Source organism: Micromesistius poutassou (assembly GCF_964030765.1).
Source record: "Micromesistius poutassou genome assembly, chromosome: 2".
NCBI classification, from domain to species: Eukaryota; Metazoa; Chordata; class Actinopteri; order Gadiformes; family Gadidae; genus Micromesistius; species Micromesistius poutassou.
In genome coordinates, this window is record NC_140272.1 from 1501246 (window position 1) to 1522362 (window position 21117).

Genomic DNA, 21117 nt, shown 5'->3' on the forward strand with positions numbered 1-21117 from the left:
ACAGCATTAAATAACAACGTTATAATTGTTGATATTTATAATTCAACACAATAGCTTAGATGGTAAATATGGCTTGATAAAATACCACCGTCTATATGTCTAATAGCATTTAAATCATATTTAATTGATATATGATGTAATATAATTAGACAGACACAATATTATGCAATTCAAAAAAAATGCGAACATTTTGTGTACACATTTTCATATAATCTTGTCAAATATTGTCGAGACATTATTTTTCTCATTATATATTTTTTGTTGCTGCTTTTTGTAGTTTTTGTATCCGTATTTTGAAAGAAAATCACAAAACCTGTTATATATATATATATATATTACAACGATCTGTTTTGAAACGTCACAGTGACGTAGACGTTTTTTTTTTTTCTTTTATAACCAGGAGACCCAACCCCTAAAATGACATCAACACTTTTAAAGCCGTGCATAGGAAGTCGGTCCGGCTCCGCCATTTTAACATCCTCATCCTTTAGAGGAGAGCGCTCGAACTCGGCCGTTCGAATCACAGTCAGTTCGTTTTGAAACGTTTGATTTCGGTCGTCTATATATAGGTGTTTAGCTTATACAAATTCAATTTAGTCTCATTTTTCCACTAATTCCAAATTAGTTCCTACGGAAGAACCGCTATGCCGAGCCACCCGCTGCGCGTGGCGGTTGTGTGCTCGAGCAACCAGAACCGCAGTATGGAAGCGCACAATATCCTCAGGTAAAACGGGCCGCGACGAAGAGAAGAACCCACTGCTTTGCCCTTCACCGAAGTGACCGAGCCCGTACTGCGTGGTGCCAATGGCGCTGGAGCCATAACCGCACAATGCTCCCATGACAGCATATCGGCCTTCACCACCCAGCTTCGACTATGGGCTCAGAGCAGAACACAAAGCCTGTAGTTTATACCAAGGCGGTTCACCTGGATTATCTTTTATTTTATTTTTTTTGACAGACGTACACGCCTTTCCACTTATTAGGTTTTAAATTGTATAAAGATAACCTGTTTGAAGGAGAAAGTAGTTGATGATTCATCACTCTCTGGCGCCCTCTCTATTTTCTTCAAGAAGAAGGGGGTACTGCAGCCTTGCACCACCGCCTGATGGCGCTCCTCTCTGGTCCTAGATTAGGCCCTTTTTAAAAAAAGGGCAGTGATTTATTTCATATATTTAGCCCCCGAAAAGTTAATGGCTTTGCCCACCAAGACGACGGATGCCGACTCTCTTACCCCAAAAGTTACCCTAGTTAGTATTTTTGAACATCGGTCAAGTGTAGTGGACCAGGACCTACTAGGAAAGAAATTACTTCAATGTCAAGGCAGTTTGTTAACATCCCAAGCCATATGTGACTACTGAAAAACTGGCTGATTCAGGAGTCGTTTATTTTATCCCTGCAGCTAGCCTGACCTCATTGAAAAATCCACTTATGTTGGCATGTCATACTAGTGTGCACTGAAAAATCCACTTATGTTGGCATGTCATACTAGTTTGGACTTTTGTTTATTGTAATTGCTGTGTCATTAAATGCACTGTTGGGGGGGGGGGGGGGGATGGAATGGACTTAACACTGATGCTACATTCTGAACTAATACATTTTATTAATGTGTACTTGTTCTTTTCTCTTTGCAGCAAACGTGGATTCGACGTGCGTTCATTTGGGACTGGCTCCCACGTGAAGCTGCCTGGCCCCGCCCCGGATAAGCCTAATGTGTACGACTTCAAAACATCTTATGAACAGATGTACAACGACCTGGTCCGCAAGGACAAGGAACTGTATCCCCATTCACACACACACCAACCAATATGCACTCTGTCGCTGACAATCACACACGTGCATTCAAAAAGGGACATCATTCAGAGAAGTAGATCTGTGCCATTTGAGCTTTAGGCATTCTGTGACCATCCTTGTTGAAGAACATGTGGTGCCGTTGGAACAGCAGTACAGTACTTTGGGGTGTCCCGTTGGGTAACTGGCTTCTAGGTGTCTCAAATGATGTGTGACAAATGTTGGGTCTGTTCTTGTCCATTGTCGTTGATAAGTGGTAAACCTTGGTGCATCTGCCTGGTGTAGGTAAGTAGGTAAGGGTATGGGTAAGCTCACATAGCTAACTAGAAACAACAAACTGGTTTAATTAAGGATATGATTTGTTTACGGCAGTTTGTTTGTTGGGTTTAATCATCAAATGCTCCATTAACTGGCTTGAATACAACTTCCCCCATGATCAAAGCTATTGTCAGTAGGTTATTGGGATATCATGGGTGTGAACAGAATTTACTATTCAATCATCGCAAAACCCCAAAAGGATTATCATCGTCAGAAGTCTCAGAATTGGTAAGGAAACTGCAACTAAAATATTCTTAAACAATTACAAGCTATTGGGATTAGCTTGTTAATTGTGTTGGTTAAAAAAAATGTGGTTTCGGGCCTATATTAATATCAGTACACGTAGTTCAGGAAGAATTTCCGGTTCAATGAGCGGGTGTGTGACAAATGTTTGCCCTACATTCCGAATGCTTTGTCTGAATCGAAAAAATTGACGTGGATAACAAAGTGCAATGCTGTATATTGGCCACTAGATGGCAATGTGCCTTTTTATTACAATAGAGTGAACGTTTTCCAATAGGTTGGACGCCATGGAGAATTTATGATTTATATAACCAACGCATTCAAATATTGGGGCTGTATGCCTCCTATTAATTTTTTTTATGGATAAATCATTTATGTGAGGTATTTGCAACACTGAATGTTGAGGGATTCTCTCTAGGCCACCTTGCTGTGCTCCTTAACCACCCAACTCCTTAAGGTACACCCAGAATGGAATCCTTCACATGCTGGACCGCAACAAGCGCATCAAAACCAGACCGGAGCGGTTCCAGAACTGTAAGGACCACTTTGACCTGGTCATTACCTGTGAGGAGAGGGTCTACGACCAAGTCCTGGAAGGTGAGGCCTTCATACCCAATGTTGATGTACACATGTCTTTCTAATGATGAACACCTAAGTGTACTACAGTGTCGCCATCTTATTGCATGACTCAAACCGGAAATGTTCTAAGTGAGGGGGGGTGTCCCTGACTGTCCTGCCCCACAGACCTCAGCTCCAGAGAGCAGGAGACACTGCAGTCGGTGCACGTGATCAACGTGGACATCCAGGACAACCACGAGGAAGCCACGCTGGGGGCCTTCCTCATCTGTGAGCTGTGTCAGTGTGTGAGTGTCCACTTATTAAAATCTGCCTGTGACATGCATGTTTATGGTCAATTCTTTATATCTGCTATGGGAAGTGGGGGGGGGGGGGTTGACGTCACTTTGTGCACCGCACACGGCGAGTGTTCATGTTGCCTGGAGGTTGCCTTGACCTTGTCCCGGGGGAATCTTTCAATGTGTTCCTTCAGATCCAGCACACGGACGACATGGAGAACGAAATCGATGAGCTGATTCAAGAGTTTGAAGATAAGAGTAACAGGCCTTTCCTACACACAGTGTGCTTCTACTGACGGTCCCCGTCCAAATCTTGCAATAAAACCTACCCCCCCCCCCCCGCCCTCTCCCAGCCCATAAGCCGTGAACCAACAGCAGTACACACACACTCTTTAAGCAAGCCATCTACACCGCTCTGTATGTGTGAGTGTGTGTGTGTGTGTGTATAGATCACGTTACACGCGTGTATCCTCGTGCGCAGCTGTAACGCACACGTGTGTACGAAGGCCATCGCTGGGTTCTGCGATGGCTTGGTGGCGTTTTTTCGACAAACGGTGAGGACGGATTGTCCATGCTGAGACTAGCCTCTTGCCTTCGGATCCAAGGTCAGGCCATGGTCCCTTCCTCCCCCCCCGCCCCCCGCCCCCCTTTTTCTCCCCCACACACACCCCTAACTAACTCTTCATGCCGTCACTCAGCCACGCCTCTCCCAGGAGAGCGTCCCCAGCCATTCTTATTATAGGCTATACCATTTTTGTTTTTATTTCTTTTGAATTGGAGGCTGATTGTGCTCTTTTTTGTTTTCTCAAATTCTAGCAATTGTTTTTGGTCCTTGAGTCATTTTGACCTGGCTGACGATGGTGTACATGTGCTTTATGAATGAGAGGCGCGTCTATGCTGATGCGTGACTGCCTGAAAGGACATGTGTGACTGTGTGCTAGAGATTAGTCCATACATCGGAGGGGTTGATCTTGATTAACCAAACTGAGACCGTATCCCTCCGGTTTGATTCCATCATAATGTGTTGATTCTTATTTATACTCAGATTTGCTGTCTTTCAGGGTATAGTTTTTGTTTTATTTTGTAAATGTAAAAGAATAGAGAAAACATTGTAATTATTTGCTGCAAGCTCAGTCAAGAGTGCCTGAATTTCTGTATGTACATAATATGAATCCACTAAAGAAACAATCTCTTCAGAAACCTTTCTCTGCTCTTGTCTGTTTTGAGTAGTTTTCTTTATTGTGGTGTGCATGCGTTATGTTGAAAATTTTTTTTTACATTTTTCGAAATCATTTATTTTAAAATAAACTGCAGGTGTGCTGAGCTGAATCCGTACAAAACGTGTCCATCAAAGCAATAATGCCTAAACATCGACCAATCCCACGCGCTAGGTCCCATGGTCTCGAGAACCAACCGACCAATTAGAGCACGTGCACGTGACGTCTTTCGACACCTGCACCAAAAAGCTTCAATCAAGATTAGAGCGATTCTTCCAAAATGTTACTAATCTTATGTTTGCGTTCGTAAAGGTAAGAACTAAACCACGCGAAATGTTCAGTGTCTTGTAACGTCCAGGACGGTGCGGTTTACAAATGCTTAAAAATAATGTCTCAATGTGTCCGTCGACGCCTGCTGGACGTGGACATGAACACTTCTGGACCGATTTCACAACTTTAACGTACCGTTTCTATTATGGCTCAGGCAATAACTACTATATTTACTAGACACACTGCAATTTTCTTAACATTTCTCTCAAACACAAACGCGGGCTGTCTGACCCGTCGACGACTCTACCTGAAGCATTATGCACGTCAACTTACACGCTACCTGGCCTCCCGATCCTGTGATGTCGTCCAGAAGGAGATTTCCCACAGCTTCCTTGGGACAATAATCTTAAAATAAATAATTTCTGCTTCGGAATTTCAATTATAAGATTTGTAATGTGTTTAGCTGGTATGTAACTCCTTTTAAGTATTTAGTGTCACAGCCTGTGCAATTACAATGACATTCGCCAAATGGTATGTGCCCTTGACGAGGCTTTTTGGGAGAAGTTGAGTCTCAAGCTAGCAGCCATTACTCATGATTGGATTATTTTAAGCTTTTGAATGTAGGTTCATACAGGTGATTTCTCTTCTCCATCTCCGTGACATTCTTGCATCCTGATACCAAACTTCCCTTCACAAAAACAGTAATGTCCTTGATGGTTGCTAATTTGATTTACAAAAGTAACACACCAAAGTATGGGATACTCAATGCTTGACCATATAAACAAAAGGCCATAAAAAAAACACCAGAAACAATTGAGTGTTTCATCATTTATATAGAAAATCACAATCACGCAATTTTAATAATGTTACTATTTGTAATGTTAATCATCTGTAAACATTAATTGAAGACATACGGTTTCCATAGAAAGTACACTTATACAGATATATATCGGCATGAATCAGTGTCAGGCATCATTTATGGTCACCGTTTTTTAGTGGCCCTCTGCGTTCCCCATATTCCAGCTGTGTTGTTCTGAAGACGGCATCAGACACAGACACCACCGGGGGACGAGGGCCAGCATACTCTTTTTCTTTTGTTTGATCCCAGCACCTCCGTTGTGGTTCAAGCATCCTCCTCACACAGGGGTTCCGTCCTTTGGCGGAGGGGATACAGTCTTTCCGTCCTTTCCCTTCTCACTGGAAGGAGAAGCAGCAGCAGCAGCAGCAGGTTCACCTACGCTCTCTGCCTTGACTCCAACGTCAGAGACCTGATCCACTGGTGGCACAGATTTGCTCTCTTCCGTCAGGTCGACGGTGTTCAAAGTGGGTGGGGCAATCTCCTGTTTAATGCTGTCCTCAACTGCAGCAGATTTGCTCTCTTCCGACAGGTCCACAGTGGTTGTAGTAGGAGGAGCCGCCTCCTCCTCTTGGATGATGTCAACCGGAGCGATGGCCTCCTGAGCGAGGGGGGCCTCAGTAGCGATGGCCTCTGGAGCGAGGGGGGCCTCAGTAGCGATGGCCTCCTGAGCGAGGGGGGCCTCGGTAGCGATGGCCTCTGGAGCGAGGGGGGCCTCGGTGAGGTCAACTGCGATGTCAACCGGTGCGATGGCCTCCTGAGCTAGGGGGGCCTCAGTGGCGATGGCCTCCTGAGCTAGGGGGGCCTCAGTGGCGATGGCCTCCTGAGCTAGGGGGGCCTCAGTGGCGATGGCCTCCTGAGCGAGGGGGGCCTCAGTAGCGATGGCCTCCTGAGCTAGGGGGGCCTCAGTGGCGATGGCCTCCTGAGCCAGGGGGGCCTCAGTGGCGATGGCCTCCTGAGCGAGGGGGGCCTCAGTAGCGATGGCCTCCTGAGCGAGGGGGGCCTCGGTAGCGATGGCCTCCTGAGCCAGGGGGGCCTCGGTGAGGTCAACTGCGATGTCAACCGGAGCGATGGCCTCTGGAGCGAGGGGGGCCTCAGTGGCGATGGCCTCTGGAGCGAGGGGGGCCTCAGTAGCGATGGCCTCCTGAGCGAGGGGGGCCTCAGTAGCGATGGCCTCCTGAGCTAGGGGGGCCTCAGTGGCGATGGCCTCCTGAGCCAGGGGGGCCTCAGTAGCGATGGCCTCCTGAGCTAGGGGGGCCTCAGTGGCGATGGCCTCCTGAGCCAGGGGGGCCTCGGTGGCGATGGCCTCCTGAGCGAGGGGGGCCTCAGTGAGGTCCACCGGAGCGATGGCCTCCTGAGCGAGGGGGGCCTCAGTGAGGTCAACTGCGATGTCAACTGCAGTGATGGCCTCCTGAGCGAGGGGGGCCTCGGTAGCGATGGCCTCCGGAGCGAGGGGGGCCTCGGTAGCGATGGCCTCCTGAGCGAGGGGGGCCTCGGTGGCGATGGCCTCTGGAGCCAGGGGGGCCTCGGTGAGGTCAACTGCGATGTCAACTGCAGCGATGGCCTCCTGAGCTAGGGGGGTCTCCGCCTCGGGCAGAATCTCCTTGGTGATGTCCACCGGAGTGACCCCCTCCGGTACTAGGGGGGGCTCAGCCAGAACCTCCTGGCTGATGTCAATAGGAGCGACCACCTCCTTTGCGAAGGGCAGCATCTCCTGGGTGATGTCGATCGGCGCGACCGCTTCCTGTGCTAGGGAGGCCTCGGTGAGGGGCACCACCTCTGGGCTGACGTTCTCTGCAGCCTGGGCGACCACCTCCTGTGCTACGGGGGCCTCGGCCAGGGGCAGAACCTCCATGCTGAGGTCAACCGGAGCTGCCACCTCCTGCGCAAGGGGCTGAACCTCTTTGACGGCGTCAACCGCAGCCGCTACCACCTCCTGAGCCAGGGGGGCCATGGCGAGGGGCAGAGCCGCTTGGTTGACGCTTTCGACCATCGGAGCGACGACCTGCGAGGCCTGGGGGACCTCAGCGACAGGCAGGGTGAAACCTATCTTCCCATCGCCGCCTGTTTGCTTGGGAGGGGGGGGCCTCACTTGTAGGGTCTCCACGCCCTCTCCGTGGAGCCAGTCCATCTTCTGGATGTGCTGTTTGACAGCATCTTGGACGCGGGCGTCAATCATGGCCTCCGTCAGGATCCCACTCTCGGAGGAGTACGCCGCCGCCTGGGTGGAAGGAGTTCAACACTTTGACTTTAGATCTTTAGATCTTTAGATCTTTTGACTTTAGCCAGAGACTTTAGACAAGTTGACTTTAGATCTTTAGCAATGGAGTACCACCATTGAATAGTCCACAACATGGACACCGCCAGTCAGAGATTTGTATACAGACCTGCCAGGCCACTCCCAGCTTGGAGATCTCTCTGCCAGACATCCCCTCTGTGTGCGTGGCAATGTCAGAGCACTTGAGACCGTAGTCAAACTGGGCGAGCTTCAGCCTCCTGCAGAAGACACCAGAACAAGCAGAAAGGTTGATGGTAACGACTTTTACAGCATTTTTTACAACATTATGGAAACCATTATCGATCGCTATTAACTACAGATATATCCAGGTCATTTGAAGCTTTGAGCTACTTGTTGCGTATTGCAACTTTAACTGCTGCAGTCATATTTTATGTATTGAAGCACACTATATTCAGGAGGAGTATATGTATTAGGTGTATAACTCACTGCCTCCCCCCAGTGGCTGGCTCCAGCACGTATCTATCAAAGTACAGTCGCACCAGCCTCTCCCTCTCTTCAGGGCCCGGCAACGCAAAGTTCACTATCTCATCAATGCGGTCGTTGATGGCCCAGTCAAACTGCTCTGGTTGGTTACTGGCCAGCACCATCATAAACCTGCAGGACACAGAGAGAAGAGGAAAAGGGTTGGAGGCATAGAGATAGTGGGATGTAAGGCTGATCATACAAGAGGAACAATTTAAGGGGGTGTTGGATACACTAAGGGCTATGTTGGCATGGAACTTGAACGTTTTTTATGATACTTGTTCCACGTATACCATTCAATTTAACCATGTTTATAGAATGATGCATATTGAGTTAGATGAATATTTACTTGTTGCTCTGTTCTCCGGTACGATAAAGGAATGCGTTTAATGTGGCTCTGAGGTCTTCACTGATCTTTTCCTACACAACAAACACAAAATTCAAATGTAAGTGATGTGTATTATACAGGATTTTCACAATATGAACCATATGGACGGATGTAACGCAACAACTCAACTTACAGTAGATCGCTTGCGAAGAAATGCATCGGCCTCATCAACAAAGAGCAATAATCTAGCCGAGATAAAGGAGAACATAGGAATGACTTTCAACATCCATCAGATTACATTTATACACAAACAAAGGGGTTTCATTTATATTCATAATCATTGACAGCATACCCGCGGCGGCTGGTGTTGGCCCAGTCAAACACTTTGTGCATCGCCGTGACACCGTCACGACCCATGGGGGCTACGTCTCCTCCCGTCATGATCGCAAAGTCCATCCCAGAATGCATTGCCAGTTTCTGCTCAACACAAGAGATAACGGGTCATCAGATCACATGAATTGAGGTTTATTAAGGACATTTTTCACATGATGTGTATTAAGGTGTATTAATATGTAACGTGTGGGTACCTTGGCAAATAGAGTTTTTCCGGTTCCCGGCGGGCCATACATGAGGATGTTCCTGTAAAGGCCACGGTTCTGCCTTGTGTTTCGAGTTGCTATGGCAATGTCCCGCACTCGCTCTTCCAGGGAAGGCTAAAAGGGATTATTAAATAACATTGAATTACAATATTAGCATTTTCTCCAAATGTCACAGCCTTTAACTAAATGGAGGTCATAAGAAAAAACAACAACATTGTGATCGATTAAACATCACGACGCGCTGATTAATTAAAATTACAATTATATCTTCTCATCGTAATTCCTTGTTGCCATGAGACTGCTGTGTTGCTATGGTTATCACGAGAGGAAAATATCTTCATTTAATGACGATTGTACAATGCCATTTCAAAGATGCTAAACGATAATATCAAAAGTATTGCCCAGCCCTAGTTGTAACTTGAGCACTTACGCTGAGCACGACTCCCTCCAGGGCATCCTGTGGTTTGCTCCTCAACCGCCTCGCCGTCTGACAGGAGGGAGGAGAGGGAGGAGAGGGGGAGATGAGAAAAAGGTTAAAAAAAAGGAACACATTATACGTGCATCGACTATGCCACACATGTTCGCTGATGAGTGACTGTGGCCCAACCAAACGGGCCTCCCAGCTACCTTGATGGGATGCTTGAGGGCCTCTCCCACGGTGATGCGGGACGTCTCCCTGACCAGGGATGGCTTGCCCAGCCGGGCTTCTACGTAGCGGCCGGCCACTGCGGTCGTGTTGCGGGCTGTGTAGACGCCCACCGCTAGCAGGGTCAACCCTCCTACCTGTCGACGGGAGGAGGCATTGCATACGTTCAGGCCTTGAACATCACATTAGCCGATGAATGTGGCACGACATCACAAGAGAAATGTAGCTTTATAGTAGAATTTATTCAATCTTAAATCATCCAGGGCGCAGGTTTTTTAAGCAAAGAAGATGTGCATGTAGTGGGTGACAAGAGCTATGTTTGGGGATGTGTCGATGGGCCCAGCGTTTCCACAAAACCTGAAGTTCGTCAGCCACCTACAGCTCTTTCTCTACCATCCTGTTGCTTTCCCTGATGGAGCAGTGCATTGTAGGGAATGTTCTCACCGTAGCTGTGACTTTGTCCCAGTCCGACACAAAAGCCCTGAAGCCCTCTCCAAACACAGCCCCCGCAGTCCTGAAAGGAAACATTTATTACATGCTGTGTGTTTGTGTGGTGTGTGTCTACACAGAATACTAAAACCATCAAACAAATGTCTGTAATTTTCATTATTAGTAGCCGTGTTTGCATACTGTTCATGGCCTGAGATTAAAATGGTATCATTAGACACTATTGAATATAAGATGTTCTAGTGAGGACATGATATTTTATCTAGAGCTCACCAGCACATACAACTAGTAATACAAAAGGAAACTAACCCTAACCAACTATGTTCACCATGAGCAGAGAAGCATTTCTGAAAGCCACCTACTTTATAGACTCCAGAACGGTCTGCCTGTGTTCGGCGGCCTTCAGTCGGATCTGCTCGCGGATGATGTCTGCGTTCTCCCGCTCCACGCGGCCCCGGGCTTTGGACTCCGCCTCTATGCGCAGCAGCTCGTTCTTGTGCCTCAGCTGCATCTCGTGCTCTATGGTGGCTGAAGCAGAGGCGGACCCGGGCACAGTTAGAACTCCAGCCAACGCTAAACCTTGCTGTGCGATTTGCACTGCGTTGAGTTAGTGCTGTCCGCTACCTTTCCTCATGGACTCCTGTTTATTCACAGACTCCTCCTGCTTGCGAAGGTTGTCCTCATTTATGGCTTGCTGTGAACAAAAAAAAAGTAAATATTTCAAATGTGCTCGTTAGCGAATAAAGCTTTTGATGAGTTTTTAAATCCAGCAGATGAACTCACCTGTTGTCGAAGCTGGTCTTCATATCGCTGCCGGGCTAGCTTATCCTGGTACTGGGCTCTCTGTGATTGGACAGACAACAGCGTTACCACAGTGACATGCTACTGGCCCACAGGAGTCGGCTTAGTACTGATTGGTCAAGTGAATTACTGAATCTAAGTTACCAATACAAATGCTCAGGTAGAACCAGGGTGAGGTTCCATTCTTACCGCCTGATTCTGCTTGGTCTCCTCACTCAGGGTTTTCCTTCTCTCCTCTGCCTGGATACGGATTTGATCTCCTTTCAGTTGTTCCACTGCTGCCTCATATTCCTAACACAGGATATAGCAGCTTCAATAGGAGGACCAGACATTCAGCAGACTGGACAACATTACAATATTTACAGGCATTGAATCTCAACCTGTAGTCATGAAGACTGATGTAATGTTTATAGCTCAGGTAATAATAAAGGAACCTTTGTTAAAACATGCTTAAGGAAGACAAGCATTTCATTCTTTGTGGAATACTAAATTCTGATTGGTCAATAACGGTGTGCACTAGTCTGTTACTTCTGTGTAACAGACAGTTGCAATGGACGCTATGGACAGACTTTTAGTTGCAGAAGAAGTACAATATTTAAAAAAAAATTAAATTGTTGTTTTTGTATAACAAAATTGTTATATTTTGTGTCAAATTATGGATTGTCTTCAATAAAATATGTGTTATAAGAGGCATATTGTACAGTGAAACATTAATTATCGCAAAATAAACCACTGATGTGTGATTCAAAACCCTGCATCACCTGTCAGGATTTATATTGGAATAAGGACTCCCTGTACATCGTCCCTTAGGCTGTACAGCATTGCATTTTTGCACATTACTTTACCTCCAGTGTTTGTAGCAAGAGTTTAATTAGTATAATTGAGGTAATGCCACGTAGTTATAATGTATTTAATACAATGTGTGGAACTTGTTTGGTACATCACGATGAAACCAGATGCACCAAAATTGTGTCATGAGATGAAAAGTTGTAATCGCAACTGTTCTGCCGTACCTTAAATTTACTCTGATGCTCCAGCTGTACCGTCTGCTCTTGCATACGAGACAGGTCCAATGCTTCCTTGGCATGGCCTGAGTTGAGGTATTGGCAGAAGGGAAAATGGTAGGCCATAATTAAATAATTGCAATGTATACGATCATTTCAGCAATCTGGCAACAAACGGAACAAAGTTTCATTCATTTAAAAAGTAAGGTGGATGATTTCAACAATGACAAGGATGACCTTTGAACCGCTCCCCTTGAATGAAGGTGAGCGTGGGGTGAGTGGTCTGGGTTACTCAGGCAAACAGCATTCTGTACATGCCGTTCTCATCCCGCTTCACCTTGGTTTCATATTTGCACAACTCCTGAATATCGATTCCTAAGCGACGACTAATTAATGCACCAAATGAATGCGCCAAGATTGCATGCAATATGGCTCCTGTTACATTGCAGAATAGTTTCTGCACTTTACACTCACGAGACTTGTCGAGGTCTTTGGCTGCCTGTGCAGCTCGCTCCAGCCCAGTCGGATCGAAGCTGCTCCATTTGTCCTTGAGTTTATCTCCACCGCCACCGGACGCACCGGCCGGGGCTGGCGGCGGAGGTGGTTGCGGGCCGGGTGGGGGGGCTTCAGGCTGCCCCCTGTTAAGGCCAAACAGCCAGGACATTTTACTGACAATTGATTTTTACAAGACTTATGCAAGCCGGTCAGAAAAATGGGGCTCTGACAATTGCCTGTCAGCTTACTTCCTCCACATGCGTGTCACGCTGAAACCCTTCACGCAATTGCAGGAGACGATTTGCCGTGGTCTCAACAACAGCTTTTGCTGTTGGCCACTGACAATCAATCGGCTTTTTCATTGGTAGATGCAATAGCGTCCTCCACAGAGGTCGCGTTTGGTTCCGCCCACAATTGTACGGTGGCCGCAAATAGGAAAAAGAGTATTTTTGAAACTTGAAATTTCATTTGATTACATCATGATGCCGAAAATTATGTTAAATATGCTTTCTGGTCTACCGCCCACAAAACATACATTCTATGTTTTTATGAAAGTAGACCATGCATAATAGTATAATTTGCTGAATGTCAAACTATAATTCCTACGACTATGTGTGTCTAATGGATCAGAAATTGGAACCACCACAATGCATTGAATAAATAGTCATTATTGAATACATAACAAAATGTTTAATAAAACAAATTTTATGAATACATCACAAAAAGAAAAGTAGATATTTACATAGAAACAAAAAGCCTTACAAAATCTGCTTCATACCTTTAGACTCATACTTAAAACCTTAAAAAAAATGCCTCAAAGTATTAAATTATAGTTGCACATGAATGTGGTGGGACTTCTCGTAACTACTTATCCTCCAGGGACTGTTTTCTGATAAGGGCGGTTGTGGTACTTGACAATGGGGTTGGTTCGGGTGTGGATGCAGCAGAGAAATCAATGTGCTTCTGTTGTTCGACTAAGAACAATGAGGGGTAAACATTAATTTAATCATGGTCATCTAATGCTATGCTGGGTATCTTTTGAAATCAGAATTACAGCAATGTGCAAAAAATGGCATAACTAATTAAACATTACAGGTTTCCCCATTACAATTTGCTTTAATGTCCACGTCTAGTTAACGTCCTTCCATTGAGTTTGATGTTCGGGTCCATTACGAGTAAAGTAATACATTTTATCTCAGCAAGGTCTCAAAAGAAAAACAACCAAACTCTCTCCACCTTCACCTTGAAAGGTTATTGCTCTCTGGATTTTGAATGATTATAGGAGAGAGGAAGAGAGTAAAGTCAAAGACAGCCTTATTTAATTATGGACGCTTGTAGCATCGCATCCACATTCACACAAAACCAGAGCCTCACTGTCTGCCAGCATGTCAAGCAGAGGAGTCCGTTAGTAAAGCAGATGGCAGAGGGCCTAGTGGGTCACCATCACGCGTGAGAAGACCCCTGCAGGCTCCTGTCCGTCACCTAAGGCCGCCCTGAAGCCCTCCTCTCGCCGCGCCTGCGCCAGCTTGGCTAGTGAGAGGAACGTCCGAGGTTCTGTGATCGCCAATTCACTGAGAATACGACGGTTGAGTTGAACACTTGTCTGTAAGGCGGGACAACAAGGGGCACAACGGTTAGATCCTAGAGTACATTTAGCTAAAGTCTCCTTCTGCATTTACGCTGTGGAAGCACAAGTGTTAATGACATGCTGGGAGTTTACTGCGCGGCCCAAATAGGAATCAACACGTGGTGAACCAAGTACTTTCAAAACATGCAAAAGAAAAAATAATGAATTGCTGAGGACACTTACCTTTCCCAAATTATGAATCAGGGCTGGATACTTCATGTTATGTTCTCGTGTTGCTGCTGCAATGCGTGAAATCCAAAGCTGAAGGAATAAATCAAAGAAACGAGGAAGCAGATGTTGAATGCTTTACAAATAATAAATAATAGCATTTGCACAAAAACTGTTCAAACTGGACCTGCATCAGCGTCACTCTGCTCTATAACATCTTTAGTACTGTCTGTGACCAATATGCGTTTGAGTGACCAAGACATCAGGTTGACACGGAGCGAGCAGCAGATGGTGTCTTACCGTTCGCATGTTACGTTTCTTGAGTATTCGACCTTTGGTGGCGTAGACGAAAGCCCTCCTTACTGCCCGCACAGCCAAAGTGTAACAGCGGTTCTTTCTGCCCCTGAAATGCTGTGGTGATCAACCAGAATGAGTAATAGGTACAGAGTACATGATGATATCACACAATGCAGTCCCATGGCCCCCACCAAATAATAGATGAGCTTAAAAATTTACATCTCAATCATAATGAAGACGATTGACAGCTGACTTACCCGAGCATGTTTCAGGAGTTCTTGGACCTTCCAATGTCTGTCTGGCCCGCGGCTTCGGACCAAACAGGACAGTGTCAGAAATACCATTTTCTCTTTAATTTAAAGTACACCGCGTTTGCCTACCAATCTAAGATAACACCATATATTCAATGACCTTTATCCACTTCGTTATGAGATGCGTGGTCTGTTCAGTGCAATTGTAGTTTCAACTTGTCAAGCCGTAAAGCAGCGTGTTCAGGGTATGTTCGTTTTGAGAACCTACACCAACCGCTGCCTACGTCAGGACGATTCATCCAATGTATGTATATGCTTCCGAATAGTTCTTACACTAAATATAATAAAGAATATTTATTTTAATAAAAACAATCATACAAAATATGTAGGATTATTAATACATTTATATACATTAATATATACATTTATGTGTGTACACACGCCCCGGAGCTTTAAATGGGAAAACCGGGAGACTCTGGTAAAGAAAATCAACGCTCCCCGTTGATAATAACAAAAGGACTCGTCGCCACGACAGCCGCATAGCATTCTGGGACTGCCTTCAGAAACTGCTCCAAAATGTCGATTGCGGTTCTTTCGTCCTTGGGTCGCTGTGGCTTTTTGGCTTTTCGTTCTCCAGTTGGACTGGTGGTAATGTCTCTTTTATATACATACTTAGAGAATGACTACTAAATGAATGTGGGTGTGTGTTATGAAGAAATGACTTTGGTTTGTCTGTCCAGTGTGTCACATAACAAACTCTTCCTGCACCGCCGACCAGCGTCACGTAGTTACGTAGCAAGGAGGCTTACGAAACTCAGACCCATTTACCTTGCAAGGTTACTTAAATTAATGGTCAGGGAAAGTGTTTTTGGAAACTACTTGTGGAATTGTCCAACTATACACTGAATCTACAAGAAATTTGCATTTTTCTGTTTTTAGCTGCATAACACTAGGTAAACAAGTCAACACCATGCATTATGAAGCGTCGTTACATCACAGCACTTTGAAGGTCCATATCTTCAAAGACCCAGTGTGGTTCATTCGATTTCAACCTCGACCAAACATTTTGTGCTACATGGCATTTGTGAATAATGTTTACCGTGCCAAACCCATGATTGGCTTTAAAAGGGCGGCCGCTGGGATAGGCGGTGCGATGGTGTCTGTGAATACCTTTGGGACTCCCAAAATGGCTATTTTTACTTCAAATTCCTTCTGGGTTCAAGTGAAATTCTAAGAACTAGGAACCAATCTCTCCTCCACATTGGCATTGAATGACCTCAATATTTAGGAAACGATCATTATTATTCATGGTAAATGTAGTGTTGTCCTTAAGAATTGAAATCTTTCTGGTTCTTACTTTACTGTCAATGGACAAAACCTGCAACTCAAATATTACTTGCTGCCAGGTATGTTTGTTTGTGCTCAAATGTAATCACTAATTGTCTTTGTCATGTCTTGCCATTTCCCTGTGCCAGGCTGTCCGCCATGCCCAGACAGCGCCAGCGCCGGCTGCTGAGCCCAGGATAAAGAAGTTCCAGGTGTATCGCTGGGACCCCGACACTCCAGGGGACAAGCCTCGCATGCAGACCTATGACATTGACCTCAACACGTACGTAAACCAACCACAGCATAGTTCAACGTTTTTCCCCTGTTGCCAACATTTCTAATTTTGGTTTGGAAATGTCATCGTAGCAATGGTCTGTTATTCGAAAAATAACAGAACACTGAATCTCATTGACCAGAGTTTATTATTCAACAAAGCCTTGTATTAATAATAATCACAATTATTTTCATTTATATACATTCATAATAACTAACTGGCGTCGACGGAAGCAGACCAACCAGTTGGTAATCCATTCTTGGTCAGCCGTTTTGCTTGACGTGCAGTTCTGTCGAAGGTAGAAATTCACCAAGTGCTGCTCTACTGTTCTCTACTGTACTGTACTCTACTGTACTTGAAACAGGTGTGGCCCAATGGTTCTGGATGCTCTCATCAAGATCAAGAATGAGATGGACGGCACTCTTACATTCCGCCGTTCCTGCAGAGAAGGTGAGTGTGGTCCCCCCACGGAGACCTTACTCCATGATGCTGAGTTACATGGGCTATGGGGCCCTGGTGGCTCACCGGGTAGAGCGCGTACCATTAAGGCTCAGTCCTGATCAGCGACCCGGGTTTGATTCCTACCCGTGGTACTTTGCTGCATGTCCTCCCTTCTATCCCCCGTATCTTCCGGTCTATCTCACTCTATAATAAGGCATAAAAACGCAAAAATAAACCGTTAAAATATTTCTTTTTCTTTTTATTAATATACCACCCCTATCCATGGTCTAATGCGTGTTATGAAATATGTTTCCTGAACATGCTAATGCAGGTATCTGTGGATCCTGTGCGATGAACATTGGCGGGGGCAACACACTTGCCTGCCTTAACAAGATAGACACCAACACAAGCAAGCCCACCAAAATATACCCCCTGCCACACATGTATGTCGTCAAGGATCTGGTGCCTGTGAGTATGGTCCTGTCTCACACCGTTTGAGACGGTGCTGTTCTTGAGCACATTCTACTCAATGCAGAATGGATCTACAAGTCTATTAGTCCTACATGGAGGTAAGACTGTATTTTGGGATAACCGTCCCGTCTTGTATCTGCAGGACATGAGCAACTTCTACGCCCAGTACAAGTCCATCGAGCCCTTCCTGAAGAGGAAGGACGAGTCCAAGGAGGGACAGGAACAGTACACGCAGTCCGTCGACGACAGACAGAAATTGGTACGCCCCCCGTCTTTGTCCTGCTGACAACCAACCATGACTGGTTTTCTAGCTGTTGCCCTACTATGGAAGTAACGCATCGTTAACCGTTTCCTCTGTGCAGGACGGCTTGTACGAGTGCATCCTGTGCGCCTGCTGCAGCACCAGCTGCCCCAGCTATTGGTGGAATGGGGACAAGTACCTTGGACCGGCGGTTCTCATGCAGGTGTGGCTTTGCCGGGTTTTATTTAACAGCCTTATAAATGTCTGTTCAGATTTCGCTTGTTCCTCCATCTCTATGCAGACCATGACGTTCTCTATGCAGACCATGACGTTCTCTATGCAGACCATGACGTTCTCTATGCGGACCGTGACGTTCTCTAGGCAGGCCATGACGTTCTCTGTGCAGACGGTCTAACAGTGTTTTCTGTGTCCCAAGGCCTACCGCTGGATGATTGACTCACGAGACGAGTTCACTGAGGAGCGTCTGTCCAAGCTCCAGGACCCCTTCTCTCTGTACCGCTGTCACACCATCATGAACTGCACGAAGACCTGCCCCAAGGTAAGGCCACAACACACATACCGCTTACAGTTTCCAGTCTCTGAATTATTCACCTTAATCGCTGCTAGTTAAATCTGTTCAACTTGATTTGGTCATTTGTGACAATTCATTTCAGTGAGTTATGTGATGGAAATTAGATTATTACAGAAATTAATAAAAAAAAAGCATGAGCTTTGAGATAAAATATACTTTTAAGACTTTGTGCTTTTCTACAAAACTTCACTAGAATAACTGCTAGTTTTGTGCATTTTGCTGCACTGTTTCAGTGGTTTGTGGATTGGCAATATCAATGGCCGTCTCAGTTGTCCCATGAAACCACTTTTTGCCCGTGAAATGAACGGTCGAGAAATGCAGTGCTTGTCCAACGTAAGACATTGAAAGATAACTGCTGTTAATTCTTGATCTAAGTTTGACTCTCTTTTCTCTTGCAGGGGCTGAACCCTGGAAAGGCGATAGCTGAGATTAAAAAGATGATGGCGATGTACAAAGACAAGAAGACAGCTACAGCTTAATCCACAAGCAAAGCTTTTAAACCCCAATGCTCCCTAAATTATATTATGATTAGCACAAAGGGGTCTGATGGACATACTCATGAAAAGTTCACGGTTATCATACCTGTGATACTCTCCCTTATGCTGCACTGAATATCTGAGGTTTAATGCTGACCATGTATTTTGCAGTTATGATGCTGATTGTGTGTATTATTGTGCACATGAAGAATGCAATGCTCCATATTATTAATCATTCTCATGTGTTGCTCATGCTTATTAAAATCTATTTTCATCATACTGTATGATCCTTAAGATCTGCTACCATACCAGCTGACATTTGTTTGATGTAAAATAAATCGTTATAATGGTTGCTGTTTTCGGGATCATTTGATATTTTTGTGAACAGGACAGTGACGATTGACAGAAAAGTGGGATGAGATAGTGAATTACATTACATGACATGGCAGGAACCCAACCAGCGTCGCTACAAACTTTTTGCCGGCGTAGTTGCTTATGTCTATTCAGTGACGCTGGGGATGTTCTGCCACTAGATGGCACTACTATAGAACTGTGGGTAAGACCGACCTGTGTACGAATGTCAAATGTATCGCTGGTTCCCAACCTGGGGCGCCCCACTAGGTGCCGCCAAAGTGGCGAAGGCTCGCCCTATTTATTCATCCTTTCGGTGTGTGTTGTTGGGCCACAAATATAAGTATGCATTGTAAGGATTTTATATGATTATATAATGTAATTTTGTCGTTTTTTGATGCTTGAGTAAATATATAAACTAAAATATATCAACTATAACAAGAAAATTAAACGTTGATGTTCATTGTATTTTACATTTGTGTAACTTATCACATATCTACAAACTTATTGTAATTCTTATTTTGATTACGATTTGACATCATTCCCGTAGGCAGTTGAGCTGGTTTTAAAACGAATAAGTCATAAATGTATGGATTTTGAACTGTTCTACTGAAGTACAAAGTGAGCGTGCGTTAATGTAGTTTTTGCTTGTGGAATGGGGGTTGTTCCGGGGACCGGGCTCTGGAAGCTGGAACTGGGAGGAGACTCTGGATGCGGGGTGGTAGACTACAATGTGGCGCTCGTTTATACAGCAGTCAGTGGGCGCATGAGATTAGAGAGTTGTTGGAGCAAAGTTATTCAAAAAAGTTGGGTAAGAATTTCTATCGATTTTATGTCATTCCCTGATGGTTTATTAAAATGCATGATCTTACATTTTTATGTCAATATATATTCGTTTTACCTAGCCTAAATCATATTGTTCTTGGACGTTTGGGATCAATTTGCTAAATGAAATGACAGTATTTGAAATGTTGCAAAAGTTACGTGGCTGAGGATGAAGTTGGATGTATGTGGTGTTTCCTCGTTGTTTTTCGAAAACACGGTTGCACAGAATATAGGCCTATTTCCCACGGTTAAAGTCAAATTTGAGTACTTTTGTGTAGCCAAATGGCTCAGAACTGACATGTGGTCTGGTGTTATCACTGGAAATCCAGGGAGGGACTTGAATTTACAGCCTGTGGCACAGAGGACATCTGAGTGATGTTGGCCAATCTAAATGACTGTGGGTCCTATTGCGCCTCGGTCGTTGGGTGCACATGTGGAGAAGACTGAATAAATGAATCGTCTGGCTTGTTTCTTGCAAACAAAAGCCACATTTTGGAAAACCATGATAACAATGATGCCGTGAGACAGTTGTTTCCAAGTCCCCAGAATGGGGTTTTGTTTAGGGGGAGGGGAGGGGTCTACGAGACGAGAGAGACTAAATAGGGAGAGGGGGCTAATGGTTTCCAGATGTTTGCCGAGAAAACATATGGTTTTCGATAGATAGCCACTGCGATGCAAAAGAAGAATGTCTGAGCGCAGCCATGCGTGTGTTTTCAACTGATGCACACGGACGCGCCGTGGATATGTAGTCCCTGCCATGCATTTTTGCGTCACGAGGCCCTTAGCGTTTGCTCGTTTGCATAATCCTTGATCATAACCAAAGCAAGCAAAAAAACACATCTGCTGCGATGATTTATAAGTTCTTATATAATTGTATTAGAAACCGAAAGTTATCTCTTTATATAAGTGCAGTAGTTGGGGCACTCAATTGCTGATTTTAGGAATGCTAATTCGGCCTATAATCATACTTATTCAGGTACTGTAATTTTTATGTTCAATATTTAATATTGCCAGATTTGACCAATTTGGCAAATAACAATATAGGCTACTACTCAGTTTGCATGTGTGTGTGTGTGTGTGTGTGTGTGTGTGTGTGTGTGTGTGTGTGTGTGTGTGTGTGTGTGTGTGTGTGTGTGTGTGTGTGTGTGTG

The 21117-nt window shown here is 45.1% G+C and overlaps 5 protein-coding genes across 5 annotated transcripts in view; 2 read left to right on the forward strand and 3 right to left on the reverse strand.

The window, feature by feature from the left end:
• The first annotated feature begins 452 nt into the window (after positions 1-452).
• On the forward strand, positions 453-4403 carry ssu72 (SSU72 homolog, RNA polymerase II CTD phosphatase). Its single transcript, XM_084463819.1, has 5 exons — positions 453-724; positions 1632-1775; positions 2807-2946; positions 3094-3212; positions 3398-4403. Exons 1-5 carry the CDS (start codon positions 645-647, stop codon positions 3497-3499), a joined length of 585 nt encoding a protein of 194 aa, XP_084319945.1. The 5' UTR covers positions 453-644; the 3' UTR covers positions 3500-4403.
• Positions 4404-5505: 1102 nt separating this feature from the next.
• Positions 5506-12889, reverse strand: atad3 (ATPase family AAA domain containing 3). The gene is made up of 16 exons (XM_084464115.1): positions 12607-12889; positions 12142-12218; positions 11318-11419; positions 11111-11170; positions 10952-11021; positions 10690-10855; positions 10325-10394; positions 9862-10017; positions 9665-9721; positions 9223-9348; positions 8988-9112; positions 8829-8880; positions 8657-8727; positions 8272-8439; positions 7934-8042; positions 5506-7767 (listed from the first exon to the last, which is right to left on the reverse strand). The coding sequence occupies exons 1-16, from the start codon at positions 12794-12796 to the stop codon at positions 5827-5829; spliced, it is 3540 nt and encodes a 1179-aa protein (XP_084320241.1). The 5' UTR covers positions 12797-12889; the 3' UTR covers positions 5506-5826.
• A 411-nt stretch (positions 12890-13300) lies between these two features.
• On the reverse strand, positions 13301-15180 carry mrpl20 (mitochondrial ribosomal protein L20). The gene is made up of 4 exons (XM_084463768.1): positions 14977-15180; positions 14723-14833; positions 14438-14515; positions 13301-14230 (listed from the first exon to the last, which is right to left on the reverse strand). The coding sequence occupies exons 1-4, from the start codon at positions 15061-15063 to the stop codon at positions 14057-14059; spliced, it is 450 nt and encodes a 149-aa protein (XP_084319894.1). The 5' UTR covers positions 15064-15180; the 3' UTR covers positions 13301-14056.
• A 338-nt stretch (positions 15181-15518) lies between these two features.
• Positions 15519-19143, forward strand: sdhb (succinate dehydrogenase complex, subunit B, iron sulfur (Ip)). Its single transcript, XM_084463749.1, has 8 exons — positions 15519-15618; positions 16446-16579; positions 16935-17020; positions 17343-17479; positions 17625-17741; positions 17845-17946; positions 18160-18282; positions 18714-19143. Exons 1-8 carry the CDS (start codon positions 15547-15549, stop codon positions 18792-18794), a joined length of 852 nt encoding a protein of 283 aa, XP_084319875.1. The 5' UTR covers positions 15519-15546; the 3' UTR covers positions 18795-19143.
• A 1138-nt stretch (positions 19144-20281) lies between these two features.
• Positions 20282-21117, reverse strand: part of crocc (ciliary rootlet coiled-coil, rootletin) — a gene marked incomplete at its 3' end in the record, with an annotated part of 31278 nt that continues 30442 nt past the window's right edge. Inside the window, 1 exon segment of the mRNA XM_084464480.1 lies at positions 20282-20317. Coding sequence (XP_084320606.1) covers positions 20282-20317 — 36 coding nt within the window.